General features: G+C 35.9%; 1 protein-coding gene across 2 annotated transcripts; it reads left to right on the forward strand.

Moving 5' to 3' along the window:
- Positions 1–7265: 7265 nt before the first annotated feature.
- On the forward strand, positions 7266–13487 carry mtTFB2 (mitochondrial transcription factor B2). 2 transcript variants are annotated; one of them, XM_074094259.1, is made up of 7 exons: positions 7268–7870; positions 7947–8088; positions 8510–8649; positions 9044–9193; positions 9948–10087; positions 13014–13178; positions 13297–13487. In XM_074094259.1, exons 1-7 carry the CDS (start codon positions 7466–7468, stop codon positions 13454–13456), a joined length of 1302 nt encoding a protein of 433 aa, XP_073950360.1. In that variant the 5' UTR covers positions 7268–7465; the 3' UTR covers positions 13457–13487. The 2 variants fall into 2 exon arrangements, with proteins under 2 accessions (XP_073950361.1, XP_073950360.1); XM_074094260.1 differs by lacking the exon at positions 13014–13178 and having other exon boundaries at positions 7266–7870.
- The last annotated feature ends 1721 nt before the right edge of the window (positions 13488–15208 follow it).

The following is a 15208-nucleotide window of genomic DNA, read 5'->3' on the forward strand; positions in this document are numbered from 1 at the left end:
TTTACCTTAATAGGTACGTTTTTGGTTTGTTAAAGTTAAAGGCTGAAAGCTGGCAATATACTACTTATGGCTTTTTGAACTTCGTATAGTGTCATCCCGCTCACGCTTATTGTATTTAATGTACTCGTACCTAAGTGTTAGAGGGACGACACTACATGAACTTCGAAGTAGGCTCCTTGATACGTTTGCGAGCGCAGTGAAGCTTGTTAAGGGACCATAGAATTACGCTTTTTGTGCCCGGTTAAAATTCAATTAGGGCAGAGCTGCGTATTTTAAAAGTTGTGATCGTCAATATTCAAAGTCAAGTTAGCAATACGCAATACTTATGTACGTACCTAATTACCTATAGTGTAAGAGTTCCTTAATTGGCAGGCTGTGCCTAAATACTTTAGGGCTACTAAAGGCTTTAAGCATAGGTACTCCGCACTATTAAATAACTATAACTTCTCTTAATAGTTTCGCAATAATCAAAATGGCCGTTACAGCCTGCGTGGTCCTTTGAACCGGATTAAATTTGAAGTACACTCCGTAAGCTCTTAAAAAAACCTTCGGATTTTAGAAGTATTCTTCGGGTATTGACGATGACACGCGATCGTGATATGCGGTTCTGTTCTGTTATCAACTTGCAAAACTTTTCGAAGTTACCGTAAAAAGTTATGTAAAGAATAACCATCAGTACAAAATAAACCTTACCGTAATAATATTACGATTATTTATCTTTTTCTCATTTTAATACAATATGACTTTTTGTCATGATACAAATAAAACAAAACCAGCATTTTCGAATTCTTCCATCGTTTATTTAAATAGAGAACACGGCCTTAACACACTTCTTTTGTTTGGAAGTATATAGAGCTTTTATACTGTGTCTACTTCTCTTGGGTAGGTATGTCAAATTTTTTTTTTTGGTCTGCTTCGTTCAATATTTTTTTAATGTACTTTTCGAAATCCGTGTTGCTTCTATAACTCGGTCTTGAACTTCATTAAAATATTTACAATCAACACATTTCTTGAAACTTTCAGCTTCTTTTAAAAAAAAAATTATATACAATATAATTATAAACAATTTCCCGTTATTGGCTATTTACAGAGATACCCTATTTGTTGACTCCCCATAGAAATAATTTTTCAAAAAATAAACTAAATAAATAAGTAAGTGGTGGTTTTAACTGCTCTATATAAATCAATGAAAACACAACGAGTGCACTCTTCGCGTGATGGATTGCTACTAAGATATACCTAGGTACTTATACTCTTTTCTACTAAGTCAAAAAAACAATTGCCATTTTCTACTAACGAATCCTTCCGATTTCCCCCGAAACCCGAAGGTTTTTCTAAGAGCTCACGGATTGTAAGTAGGTGTACAATCTTTCGTGTCAATTTTGTAATGGACACCTTGTAATGAGCTATTGTTGGCATAATAGCTTGTTACAATGAGGTGAAGTTTGCTAAGTACAATGGATCAATCTTTAGCCACTATTTGGTGATTCTAGCTATGTACCGTCTCATCAAATTAACGCATATTTTTGCTCTACACCGGTCATTACTTGGTCATTCTATACGTACTATTTGTATTTTGAACGGAATATTCCAAGTTTAGATATATTTTATACCTTAGGCTGCTATTTACTACTAATAATTCTCAAGCAAGCTTAACCGTTATAGTTTTCCTTGTAAGTTTGATATACTTACTACCATCCTGATTTTTTTTTAATTTTTTCCACCCACCGGTTTAAATTTTAGAGGGTGGTGGAGGGACGTTCGATTTTAATGAAAATTTGCACTTTAAAGTCGAATATTTTGCAAACGAATCACTGAATTAAAAAATCGTTTAAGCAACTCCCTATTGGTTTTAAAAAACCTATTCAACGATACCCCATACTATAGGTTGGATGAGAAAAAAAAATCACCCCCATTTTACGTCTATGGGAGGCACCCTAAAAAAGTTTTATTTTTATTTTTCAATAAACTATTTTGTAGGCATAGTTTTCATATAGGTATACCCGTGCAAAATTACAGCTTTCTAGCATTGATAGTCCCTGAGCAAAGCCGCGGACGGACAGACAGACAGACAGACATGGCGAAACTATAAGGGTTCCGTTTTGGCATTTTGACTCCGGATCCCTAAAAATCACGAAGCCACAGCCACCATCAGCCACAGTGCTCGGCTCGTACGTATGTAACCACAAAATACTACTCAGGATTTGTAAAATATTTCTTATAAATAAATTTTGTGAGATTGTGTTTTAAATCACCCTGGGTATTGCAAAAAAAAAACCTTAAAACGCATTAAACTAAATGTAGCAACCCTGGCGGATGAGACATTTTCATTTCTCTTTCTTAATCGAGCCTATCAAGACTTGAAAATTTTAATAAGCAACTAATTTAAATGATCTTTGTACCCATTTTTAAATACAAATGTTAGTTTATAAATTAATTGGTCTCTGCCGCAAAGGTACTTACTTAATAATAAACTTAATTTACCTCATGGTTTCAACAACATTCACACGCACAACCACCACAGTTCGTATGAGGTCTGTTAAAGGAAAAAAAAACCGGCCAAGAGCGTGTCTTACACGCCCAGGATAGGGTTCCGTAGCCATTACGAAAAAATCAAATAATATTTTTCTAAGGATTAATGTGTACTGAATCTTCCAACACTTCCAAGTTTAGGTATATTTTATACTTTAGGCTGCTAATTACTCAAACTGCTAATAATTCTCAAGCTTCTTAGCCGCTATAATTTTCATTGTAAATTTGATATTTTTACTACTTACTATTCTGAATTTCTTCATATTTTTCCACCCAACAGTTTAGAGGGGGAGGGGAACGCTCAATTTCAATAAAAATTTGCACTTTAAAGTTGAATATTTCGCAAACAGATCACTGAATAGAAAAATTGTCTTAGCTAACCCCCCAAGGGTTTTACGAGACCTATCCAACGATACCCCACAATATAGGGTTAGTCAAGAAAAAAAAACACCCCCACTACGTCTATGGGAGGTAGTTACCCTAAAAATTTTTTTACTTTTTTTTATTGAACCAATTTGTCGGTGTGACTGATATGATATGTCAAACTACAGCTTTCTAGTACTAACGGTCTCTGAGCTTACTCGCGGACAGACAGATGGACAGACATAGCGAAACTATAAGGGTTCCTAGTTGACTACGGAACCTTAAAAATAAAAATGGCCACGACCTTCGGCAACTTTAAGTTATCTGAACAAGCGGGGATTAAGGAGTAAATAGTGACGCTACCGTCTTTAGCCTTCTTCAGTTAGAATTGAAAGGTGCAGCGTGGTGCAGCTTCTAGAATGGGTGGCCGGGAAAGCAAATATACGTAATTTGTTAAGTTATCTACATACGAAAATAAGTACTCAGCATTTATAAATATTTTTAAACTCACCACAGTCTTCAAAGATAACTGCCATAGCGACGGTTAAAGTCGCCACTTGCAACAATACGTTAATTAAAAACATTTTCTTAACATTTGAAAGTGCACAAATCACAACACTCGTGTCTAATCGAAATTCTGTAACTGAAATTATATCAATTTGTAGCTACCTACCTATTGGCAGGCCCAAGAGATTATCGAATGTGATAACATACATAGTCACAGCCACTTTAAATCTCTTTGCAATTGACAAAGGTTAATTTAATTACAAATCAAAATTAAAACATTTTGTACTTTTATTATCATGCATGAAATGATTCACTCATTTTGGAATTTTAGATTATAATCTGTTACGTTTTGTTTAGATGGAAAAAGATAACTAGCTTTTTCACGGGTACTTACATACCTACATAAATTTCCTAGTGTGTGTACGAAGTCTTCGGCCCTCGGCGACTTTTACAAATCACGTCATGGTCGGGGCATAAATATGCCCTATATGCCCAATGAAGCTACGTTTGATTTACTTTTATTTTGCTAGACTGAAAAGTAAGTACTTATTTAGGTAAGTTTATATTTGCTCTAGGTAGAGTCAACTGTGGTCCAAGCACAAGCTTGCTAGTTTAGTATCTAAGTAGAGGTACTCAGCGGTATTGTATACTGTCGTTTTCTTAGTAGAAGCCTTGACACGGGCTGAGTTTGTTAGGGTTCCGTAGCCAAAATGGCAAAAACGGAACCCTTATAGTTTCGCCATGTCTGTCTGTCTGTCTGTCCGTCCGCGGCTTTACTCAGAGACTATCAATACTAGAAAGCTGTAATTTTGCACGAATATATATCTAAACTATGCCGGCAAAATGGTACAATAAAAATATTTTTTTTTTTATTGTACCTCCCATAGACGTAAAGTGAGGGTGATTTTTCTTTCTCCTCCAATCTTGTAGTCTGGGGTATCGTTGGATAGGGTCTTTTAAAACCATTAGGTAGGGGGTTGGTTTAAGACGATCTTTCGATTCAGTGATTTGTTTGCAAAATAATCAACTTTAAAGTGCCAATTTTTAATAAAATCGAGCGTCCCCTCCCCTCTAAAATCTAAACCGGTGGATGAAAAAATTTGAAAAAAATCAGGATGGTAGTAAGTATATCAAAATTACAAGGAAAACCATAGAGATTAAGTTTTCTTGAGAATTATTAGTAGTTTAAGAGTAAATAGCAGCCTAAGGTATAAAATATAGGTACCTAAACTTGGATAATATTCCGTACAAAAATCCTTATAAAAATATTACTTAATTTTTTCGTAATGGCTACGGAACCCTATTTCGGGCCTGTCCGACACGCTCCTGGCCGGTTTTTTTTGGCTAGTTAGCTTTATTAGTCGGTTTATTAATAATATTTGTTGCCACGGGTTTCCGATCACGGGCCCATGAGGACCCGGAAGAGGAAAGGCGTTCGTGGGGCCGAAGCCAACATGAAGTGTCCTTTGCTTTGGTAATGGTACTTTTTTTTATTATTGGCCCGCGCGGTTTGCGCATACGCCACAGACGCGTAAAGGTAAGGAAACGAAATCAACGGAAAATACCGGATTTTGGAATACGGAATACGGAAGTCCACAGGAGATGATTACCTATATGGGATTAAGCGAAAGAAACAAAGACATTTTACATATACATAATAAATTAAATTGAAAGAGTTGAGCAATATTTAAATTTTAATATCATTATTATTTATAAATATGTTCAATAAGTTATATACATATAGTTAAGTCTTTAGAGGCTAAAAGGACAGAGATGGATGTAGGTAATGGGACTTGGTAGGATATAAGCTGTTCATAAAGGAAGGAGTTGTCATGGAGAGGACACGAGATAAATATGTGATTTGTGTCTGCAATGCCTAAGCCACACTCACAAACACCAGACTCCACCAGTTTAAATTTAGCAAGATTGGCGGGAGTACAAACATGACCCAGTCTCATACGAATAAGGCAGCAGGTGGCTCTTACCAAACTTAGTTTTGCCAAACCAAGGTTTAGACGGAATGCTAGGTTGAATAGAATAATAATGTTTGCCCACGATCTGGCAACTTTCAATCCACTTCTCTCTGTATCCTATAGGCTACATCTTTTTGCCTTTTCTAAAAAAAATCAATTTAAAAAACGTCTTATCAACGTCAAAAACTGCAAAAAAAAAGCAGAAGACCAAATAACATGGACGTAATACCTAAACTGGGTGACACTCTTTCCCGGCCCGGATAATACCGACCCTGTTTTTCGTGTACACGCCCATAGAAGCTCCTGTCAGTTTCTATGGGCGTGTACACAAAAAAATGGGCCGGTATTTCCATGTCGGTGTTATCCGGGCTGGGAAAGAGCGTCACCCCCTACTAAACTATCTATTTCGATCATCGTGCTTTTGAGCTGCAAGTGCTCAGTCCCGTTTAAGTAGTACGTCCATGCCAAATAACAACTTTATTTGGTGTCAAACTGACAAGAGTTTCTATGCGTGTAGTCGGTATTGTAAGTCCGGTAAATAGTGTCACCCTAAACTTCTAATTTTGACGACCAGATGGCCTAGTGGTTAGAGAACCTGACTACGAAGCTTGAGGTCCCGGGTTCGATTTCCGTGTCGGGGCAGATATTAGTATGGAAAATACGGATGTTTGTTCTCGGGTCTTGGGTGTTTAATATGTATTTAAGTATGTATCTATCTATATAATTATATTTATCCGTTGCTTAGTACCCATAACACAAGCTTTGCTAAGCTTACTTTGGGACTAGGTCAATTGGTGTGAATTGTCCCGTGATATTTATTTATTTATAAAACTTCTAATTCGAAGGAATGGGGTGACAGTCTTTCCCGGCTCGGATAACACCGACATGGAAATACCGGCCCTGTTTTTTGTGTACACGCTCATAGAAACTGACAGGAGCTAATCTATGGGCGTGTACACGAAAAACAGGGTCGGTATTTCCATCCCGGTATTGTCCGGGCCGGGAAAAAGTGTCACCCAAAATGTCAAACTCAGTGTTGCCAATTTAGTGAATTTGTCGCCAGAACTAAAGATTTTTACTTAAGTCTTAGCGCCCAAAAAAAAGTTGTCAAAAATGGTTTAGCGACGTATCTGGCGACTTTTGAAATACAAATTTAAACAGTTCAAGGATCGATAATGGATACATTTTTTGACAATCGGCGAATACGACAACTATATAGTGCCAAGAGATCTATATGAAAAATGACAAACGAGCTTTCGCACCAAATTCAAACTTTATTCGTTTATGCTCTAGTATTTGCCATTTAAAAAAATATATTCAAATCAATTGTGGTCTATGGATGGTTGAGTGGTGTGTCGACTCTTTCTTTTACTGTGATGTTTATAACTTATTATTGTGCACGTGTCTTTTGTCTGGTTTTGCGTTCTGTTTGTTTTCATTATTGTTATTATTTTATTTAAATTATATTACTTTCAATTGGTTTCTTTTAAGATTTACTTTTCTTTTTTTTCTTTTTCTTTTTTGAATTTGTCGCCTTCCGTGAAGTCGCCAAGCGGTTCCAGCGGAAGACCAGCGTTGGCCTCTACGGCCAACACTATGCTGAGCTGAGACCGTTTCGCGATTTCGCAAATACTGTCATTAATATTTATTTTATACTTGTTTTATTTTGTGTACTTATAATATGTAATTTGCGAATTAGCGAATAAACGTTTCTATTTTATTTCTAATTTCAGTGAATTCGGAAATCCTCTATTTTTTTTATGTCCCTACCTTTTAGACCACCAGTGGCCTTTTGTGTCTCTCCTAGACAAAAACCTGAGTCCGCTCGCTCCTGGTGGAATTAATTTTAGCGACTTTTGAATTTGAGTTTAGCGACTCGAGTTTTTAGGAGTTGGCAACACTGGTCAAAATTGTCAAACCGAACAAACAACACAAAACGCATGCAATCATGCATTACTGCTAACTATTTTGTTTCGTACTTATATTTCACTATTGTGATTATTTTGTGATAGTAACTAATAAGAAAAACTTGCAGATATCAATGAAAAGTAAACTAACGTCTCCTCTGATAACTTTAAAAATTGTTTACAATGATACCGTCAATAAATAGAATTCGTGCTATCGTACGAAATTACCCGGTTAAAATAAGCGTGAGACTACAACACGAACTGACTAAAAATAAAGATCAAAAACCACCTCCAAAAGCGGCTGTAGATGTCGTAAACTATATTGAAAACTCGCCGGAATATGCTGATGTGAAAGACCGCTTGCCTAGGTCACTTCTGAGGAAGTATAAGACGCCCGAAAGTATGTACCTTATTAATAAGAGTACCGCAAAAGTAATAGCACAGACAGTGAAAAAACATTTGAACGAACACTCACCTATAGTCGAAGTTAATCCAGGCCTTGGCCTTCTTAGCATAGAGTTATTACATTGCCAAAAAAAACAACTTTACATGTATGAAACCTCAAACCATTTTACACAGTATTTAAATGTAAGTAATATTTATTTTAACTTATTTAATATTTGAGAATATAGTAACATTTTTGTAACTTTGAATTGCATGACAGTCTTTACAGTTAGAACATCCTGGCAGAGTGAAATTAAAAATAGCTGACTTTTTTGGAATGTGGAAACTGGCATTCCAGGATAAGATTGATCAAGGCAACAGAATTGAAGAGTTGTTGGGTGATCTAGCCACAGACGACCCTGGTAAGTTTTGTGGTGGATGAATAGAAAGCGATAGAGATTTTGACCTTTACAAAAGTCTTGTCATTAGTTTTTGATGACCAGATAGCCCAAGCTTGAGGTCTTGGGTTTGATTCCCTGTCTGGCCAGATATTTGTCTTGGATGTGGATATGTATTATCTATATAAATGTATGTTATGTTTATCCATTGCTTAGTACCCATAGTACAAGCTTTGCTTAGTTTGGGAGTAGGTCAATTGGTGTTAATTATTATTTAAATTTAGTTTTGTTTTAATAAAGTACTATTTTTAACATATACTTCATTCAGATATTATAATCCATAAATTATAAGTGACAATGGTTATGATGACAAACTATGTTAGCAGATGGATCAATACAGCATTATTTTTTGTTGTCATATTTTGATCATAATTTTCTCTTTTAGAGAGAGAAGTGAAAATAGTTGGATCCATGCCCGGTTTATCATTTATGAAACATTTAATAAATAACATAGTTTTTCATAACACTACAAGTCAACTGGGAAGGCCTGATCTCTTTATTACAATGCCTGGACATCACTATGAAGTATGTAAAAAAAATACCTTTGCTTTTTTTCTCAACGAAAATTTCCTTGATTAGTTATGGTTTGCAATAGTTTCATGTTCTTCATCTGTATTCTCCATGTTCGGTGCTATTATCTTGTTCTATGTCCTTTGGGGTGGGTGTACCGAAGATTTTTATTAAACTCATTTTATATCATACTAATTTAGGCCCATGAGCTGCCCCCTTGCCAAAATTCTTTTCATACAAACCTTGACCTGATAATTGTGAACACACTGAAAAACAGCCAAAAAGTTATTGTTTTATTTTATATGAGCATGTACCTCATTTGTAATAAAGTACTTTAACTTTTTAGAAAAACTTAGCTAAAAAAATATGAAATTTTTTTTGAGTATTCATTTTCTTTCTTTTATTGCAGTTCCTTACAGACTCAGAAATTCAGCTCAGCAAGCATATGTCAGTACCAACATTGTTCCAATTATTGTTTGATTATAAAATACTCACTAATGTACCTAAAATCCACTTTTTACCATGGACTCATCCAGCCACAAACAAGAGAGTTACAATGGTAAGAAACAGTGATATCTATTACAATTTATATAATATTTTTTCATCACACTTGCTCGTAAACAGTACCGTAACATGCAGGCTACCTTGCTTGGAACCCTCCAAATAAAACCCTCGACCTTAACGTACTTGTCATGAAACCCGTGGTTGGTAAATGAGTCATTGCTCATACTAATTTTTATATCATGAAGCCCAAGGTCGGTAAATGAGTTTTATGAGTTTGTTACTGCGTGGTGTGCTGCCTCGTGCGCGCGCTGCACACGCACGCCATGCACATGCTGCGGAGGGGGAGGGCGGGGGGAACTGGCGCTGCCAAGAGCGCAATCAGCGGTATCGGCAATTTTTGAAAAAATATTAGTTTTTCTTTTACAAATATACAATTTTACTCGCAAATGTGATAAAAAACATTGTATGTCACACGGGCGGTACTAGAATTACGAACATCGACTCATTAAAGCCCTCAGTCTTCGACTTCGGGCTTCTAATAGACTCTCGTTCGTAATTCCTTATTTACCACCCTTAAGACACAATGTACTATTTTTTTATTTATTATTTCGAGAAGATTAAATTAGGTATTATAATACTGCTTTAATATTAAATTTGAAAATTATTTTAATTTCAATGATTTAATTTAATTGTCCAATAGTTATTGATTTTGTCTTTGTCTCTACATTATGAATGGTCTATGGAGATTACCACTGTACAAATATGTACAATCTCATTATTAAGCTAACTATAGTACCCATTTTTTTTAGATGGACGAATACCAGCTGTACTTGGTGAATATAACGCAAAAGAAAGATCTGCCAGTGCCCCCCGAATACCTGTCACTACTGTGGTATTTCTTTAAACCCCATATGTTCTCAAAATCCACAAGAGTCATACCAATGCTTGAGTAAGTGTTAGTTATTTCGTAAAACAACTTGCATTGTATTTTTTAATGCTAATTCTTAACTACTTTATTGCGTAATACGCAATGCGTATTGGCCTAATATTTTAAGGCGCTCTGAAGCGTTTCAACCGATGTTTTATTGTATTGTAAAACTTTTTATTGTACATAAAACACATGAAAATAACAGAACACAGGATAATAAGATGTACAAAGGCGAACTTATCCCTTAAAGGGATCTCTTCCAGTTAACCTTTGAATGATTGACAGGATATCAGACACAAGAGCAGACACTATGAGTACAATGAAATGAATATTCCCCGTGTGTTACGAAAATGAGTAATTAATTTCAAGTATCTTCGTCATCTACAAATCCAAATTATATACCACTGCTATGTATAGTGGAACATGAGCAGGGAGCGTAACTTTGATGCCGATGACAGACGTATGACGTCAAGCTAAATACAGCGTGTTTTTATCCAGACCCCTTTAATTTACTGATAGTGCCTGGGCGAACGAGATTTGCTCGGGCTAAAACTCGATAATAAGCGTTTTGCCAGAGATAAGACGATCGATTTGTCGTCCCCGAAAACCCCTAATTACCAAATTTCATCGAAACACGAACATCGCAAACGTTCCGCTAGAGGCGCTGTTCGTGTTTCCATATAAATTGAGATTTTAACGCGAACGCGATCGAGACGTATTTTGTAACCGAAAACTTGCAATAAGGGGCTGTTTCACCATCCATTCATAAGTGCTTGTTATAGCCTAAATTGAATAAAGATATTTTGACTTTGACTTTGACATTGATTAGTGTTAACTGATGGTTAAATGTGATGCCGTCTCTGTCTATTCGAACAAAACAAATAGAGACGGCATCACATTTAACCGTTAGTTAACACTAATCAATGGATGGTGAAACAGCCCCTAAGGGTACAGTATAACGCCAATTTGTAACTAGCGGGAGATTCGAGAGTTATATTGCCCTGAGTGTAGGTACACGTGAAATTTATTTATGTAAATAAAAACGAATATTTAATATTTTACTCACATGGTATTTTAAATTGACATCACCACTAAATTAAAGTCATTAGCATCATTGCAGTGTGACGTCACCCGCACCAAGCTTACGGTCCCTGCACATGACATGAGATACGGCGGTTGAAACGCTTCAGCGCCTCATCCACTCGTGTGACCAGAAGACATGCGTTACATTATAATATAGCGACCCGCCCCGGTTTTGCACGGGCAAAGTAAAAAAAAAGCAGCCAAGTGCGAGTCAGACTCTCTTACGAAGGGTTCCGTACCTATACAACATTAGACATTAGCATAAAACGGCAAAAAAAACACGTTTGCTGTATGGGATTGGGAGCCCACATTAAATATTTATTTTATGTTAATTAAATTATTTATTTTTAACGTACATTTATACAAATAAATATTCTGTGAATATTTCAAGCAACTACCTGTTGCCGTTTGTTGTATGGGAGCCTCCCTTAAACATTTATTTTGTTCTGTTTCTAGTATTTGTTGTTATAGCGGCAATAGAAATACATCATCTGTGAAAGTTTCAACTGTCTGGCTATCACGATTCATGAGATACTGCCTAGTGACAGACAGACAGACAGACAGTGGAGTCTTAGTAATAGGGTCCCGTTTTTATTACCTTTTGGGCACAGAACTCTAAAAAGGTCTCTAATCACACATTTTTCAGCACAAAAAACTACACCCGACACGCACGAAGTCAAGTCGAGTAAATGCATTTTTTGGTTAGATTGATATTTTTAATTTCGTAATATCTTTTGAATGGAATGTCCGATTTTAATAATTCAAAAAGTAATCCACAGGTATTGAAACCGTCTTGAATATAAAATTATTTATTTGGATAAGGATTAATACAATACAATGGTCTGATTTTAGTCGTCATTTCTGTCAACTTTTAAAATGTAAAAAAGTAGTTATAGTGACATAACTACAATAGTTGGACATATGGTATCGCGAAGTTTTTTGTAGATCTTGATGTATTCTTTAATATCGTAAAACATTTTTTTGTTCTATAATCAATAGTTACTACGACGCATGCGATGAAAGATGTTTTATGGCAACTTTTTATACACTTTGAGTTACATTATTGTAGTTTTAGTACGGAACCCTAACTTTTTCTGTTAATAAATATAGCCTATGGCACTTTGGAATAATTTAGCATTCTAATAGTGAAAGAATTTTTAAAATCGGTCCAGTAGTTTTTGAGTTCATTCGTAACAAACATCCAAAAATCCAAAGATTTCCTCTTTATAATATTAGTATAGATATCTAGATAGTATTGATATAGATATTAGTATCAGTAGATTAGGAATGGCGACTGGCAAACTAATGGCACGGGACAAAAGAATTTGGCCATGTCACTAAACGTTGAATATATGTATCTACTTCATTGATAGTTTACCAAGCAATCCAAGCATTTACTAATATTGGCGCGTCAAAGCCAGCTCATTAGGTATAGTTTTTATAAAAAGAAATTGCATATCCCTCTAATATAATAAATGCGGAAGTTTGTAAATCTGTTTGTTTGTTACTTCGTTACCGCTGAACCGGTTTAGATTAAATTTGGTATACAGATAGTTTGAGTCCCGGAGAAGGACATAGGATACTTTTTATTTCAGAAAATTGCAGTTCCCGCGGTATAGCGATAAACTAATTCTACGCAGACGGAGTCGCGGGTAACAGGCTAGTAAAAAATCGTTAACCATCCTTGCACAATATCGTTTCCAAGATGCTGATAGCACACCGTGAACGCGCAACACCTAGTGAAGAAGTCCAAGCTTAAATATTAATTTTGAAACGCTTTTTTTAACAAATGTTGATCCAGACATGTTTCAAGAGAGACTTACATCCAGCAGTCTTTGTTTTCTGAAGATGGTCTTTATTTTAGGCAGTGGATACCGGGTTGTGGCGTGTGGCTCATAACAGGGCAGGATCCACCAGACACCAACAAGAAACTGGCGCCAGGGAAGGCCGACGCGCCGCTGCCACACATGACCATATTTACAGAATTCGGTGACCTCAATCTTAAGCAGAAAATTACAGTTTTTAAAAAGTAAAGTCTAGAAAATATTATAATGATAATTAATTACCAAATAATCAAACATTTAATCGAGAAAAAAATATAGGTATCCAAATAGTCTCTACAAATGGGTTTAATTAATTTGTTACAGATTAATATCATGGCCAGAGTTCGAGCAGTGCCAATTTCGCGTGTCAATGGAAAACAACTTGCCCAAGTTCGTGACAGCAGTTGACGAGGACGTCAAAACTAGTATAGACGCACACATAGACGACGTCGAAAGCTCAGATTCCGACAGTGAAAATTCTTGATATAAGTAGTAATAAAACAATGTTAAAAGGATATAGGTGTTTTATCTTTTTCTAATAATAGTACCTACATATGTACAATTTTAACATATTAGATCAATACAGGACATAAATAACTGAACATTTTAGTTGATTGTAATCAATCAGTGTTGTTTGAACACATCATTGCTTCTGATTAAGAAAAATAGATGAAGGTATCACACCCAAAAGTAGTAGGTACGTCCCTAACTACCTAATGTATTAAAATAACACATATAGTTGCCATAGTCCAAGCAAATTAGTAGGTATCTTAATAAAATGGAGTACAAATTTTCGAAGACTTAGGCAAGTTTGATTTGCGTCGATATTTGCGCACATATTTTCGGAAATACAACGTAATATTGATATCCGGTGTGCCTAAGTACAGCAGTATGCCACATCTCCAACCCGATTTTTGAAATTTGGTCGAGGAGCTAGGTACAACCTAGTTACCATCTCTGTTCTTCGATCATTCTCCTTGAAATGATCAAGTTTTTCACATAATGTACTTGGTAATATGTGTTTATGTTTAGTATGCTGTAAACAGTTGTGTCCTAGGTGGGTTGAAGACATATGGTGCAACGATCGGTAAAAGGTTATGATTAACCTTTTCTACGCCAACGACTCATACCTATATACGAACCGCCGGTTCCACGCCAACTACTTATAAATACGTCCATTACTTCAATGCAAAAGCAACCTTCGTTAAATTGTGTTAAGGTTCAATTTCAGACATCGTAATGTAGAAGCCTGGCGTATGGATGATGTCTGTATTTGACGTGGCGGCGAAAAGGTTAAAATCGCGTTCAAATATTGTATCAAATTATCTTTCCTAGAAATTGATGTATTAAAGCTTTTATATCTCAAATGATTTTTATCCACTATTTATCGGATAAAAAAAATACATCTAGGGCAGTATCCCAGTAGGCGTCAGGCGCAGGGTTGTCATTGAGAAATACGCTTGACAGCTCCTTTGGTAAACTTAACTGGATAATACTGTACAGTCAAGGGCATAAATATATGTACGTAACCAAGACGTCAAAAATATATTTTCTCAAACATGACATGAAATATTGACGTTGTGTTACAAGTAATAGACCGGGAAGTATCGCACTGCAGGCGGTGCGGCTCGCCTGTCTGAGCGCGGTCACTCTAGCGGCTTGCAAAGAGATTTCATACAAATTTCCCGCCCTCGGTAACGTAAACTGCTTCATCTTTGCCCTCAGACCCCAACATTGCCTGATTTGATTTAGAGTCGATAACTTAGCACCGGTATAGGTTTTGAAACTTTTACCAACACGGGAATTATTATTAAGAGGGTAAAAGTTTAAAAACTTATACGGGTGCTAAGTTATCGACTCTAAATCAAATCAGGCCATGTTGCGGCCAGAGGGCAAAGTTGCAGCAGTTTACGGTATATACCTATATATTTCACGCTGTGGCAGTAAAGATATTTATGTCTTCGACTGTACCTACTAAATAGCTACGTTTAAGAAAACTATTTTTAACCCTTTTCCACGCAAAGTGCATATAGCGACCACATAAATGTACCTATCTACACAAATGTTCGACCTTGCTAAAGTTACCATATGGTACATAATCAATTTTGAAGTCGTTAAAAATATTAATAGTTTTTGAATTAAAAGTAAAAATATAAAACTGATTCATTTTCTAGTAGCGTATCTAAATTAGCGGAGTCTGGAAAAGGGTTAAGCGGTGGAGCTAGGTAAGCTATGG

Source organism: Choristoneura fumiferana, chromosome 11 (genome assembly GCF_025370935.1).
Source record: "Choristoneura fumiferana chromosome 11, NRCan_CFum_1, whole genome shotgun sequence".
NCBI classification, from domain to species: Eukaryota; Metazoa; Arthropoda; class Insecta; order Lepidoptera; family Tortricidae; genus Choristoneura; species Choristoneura fumiferana.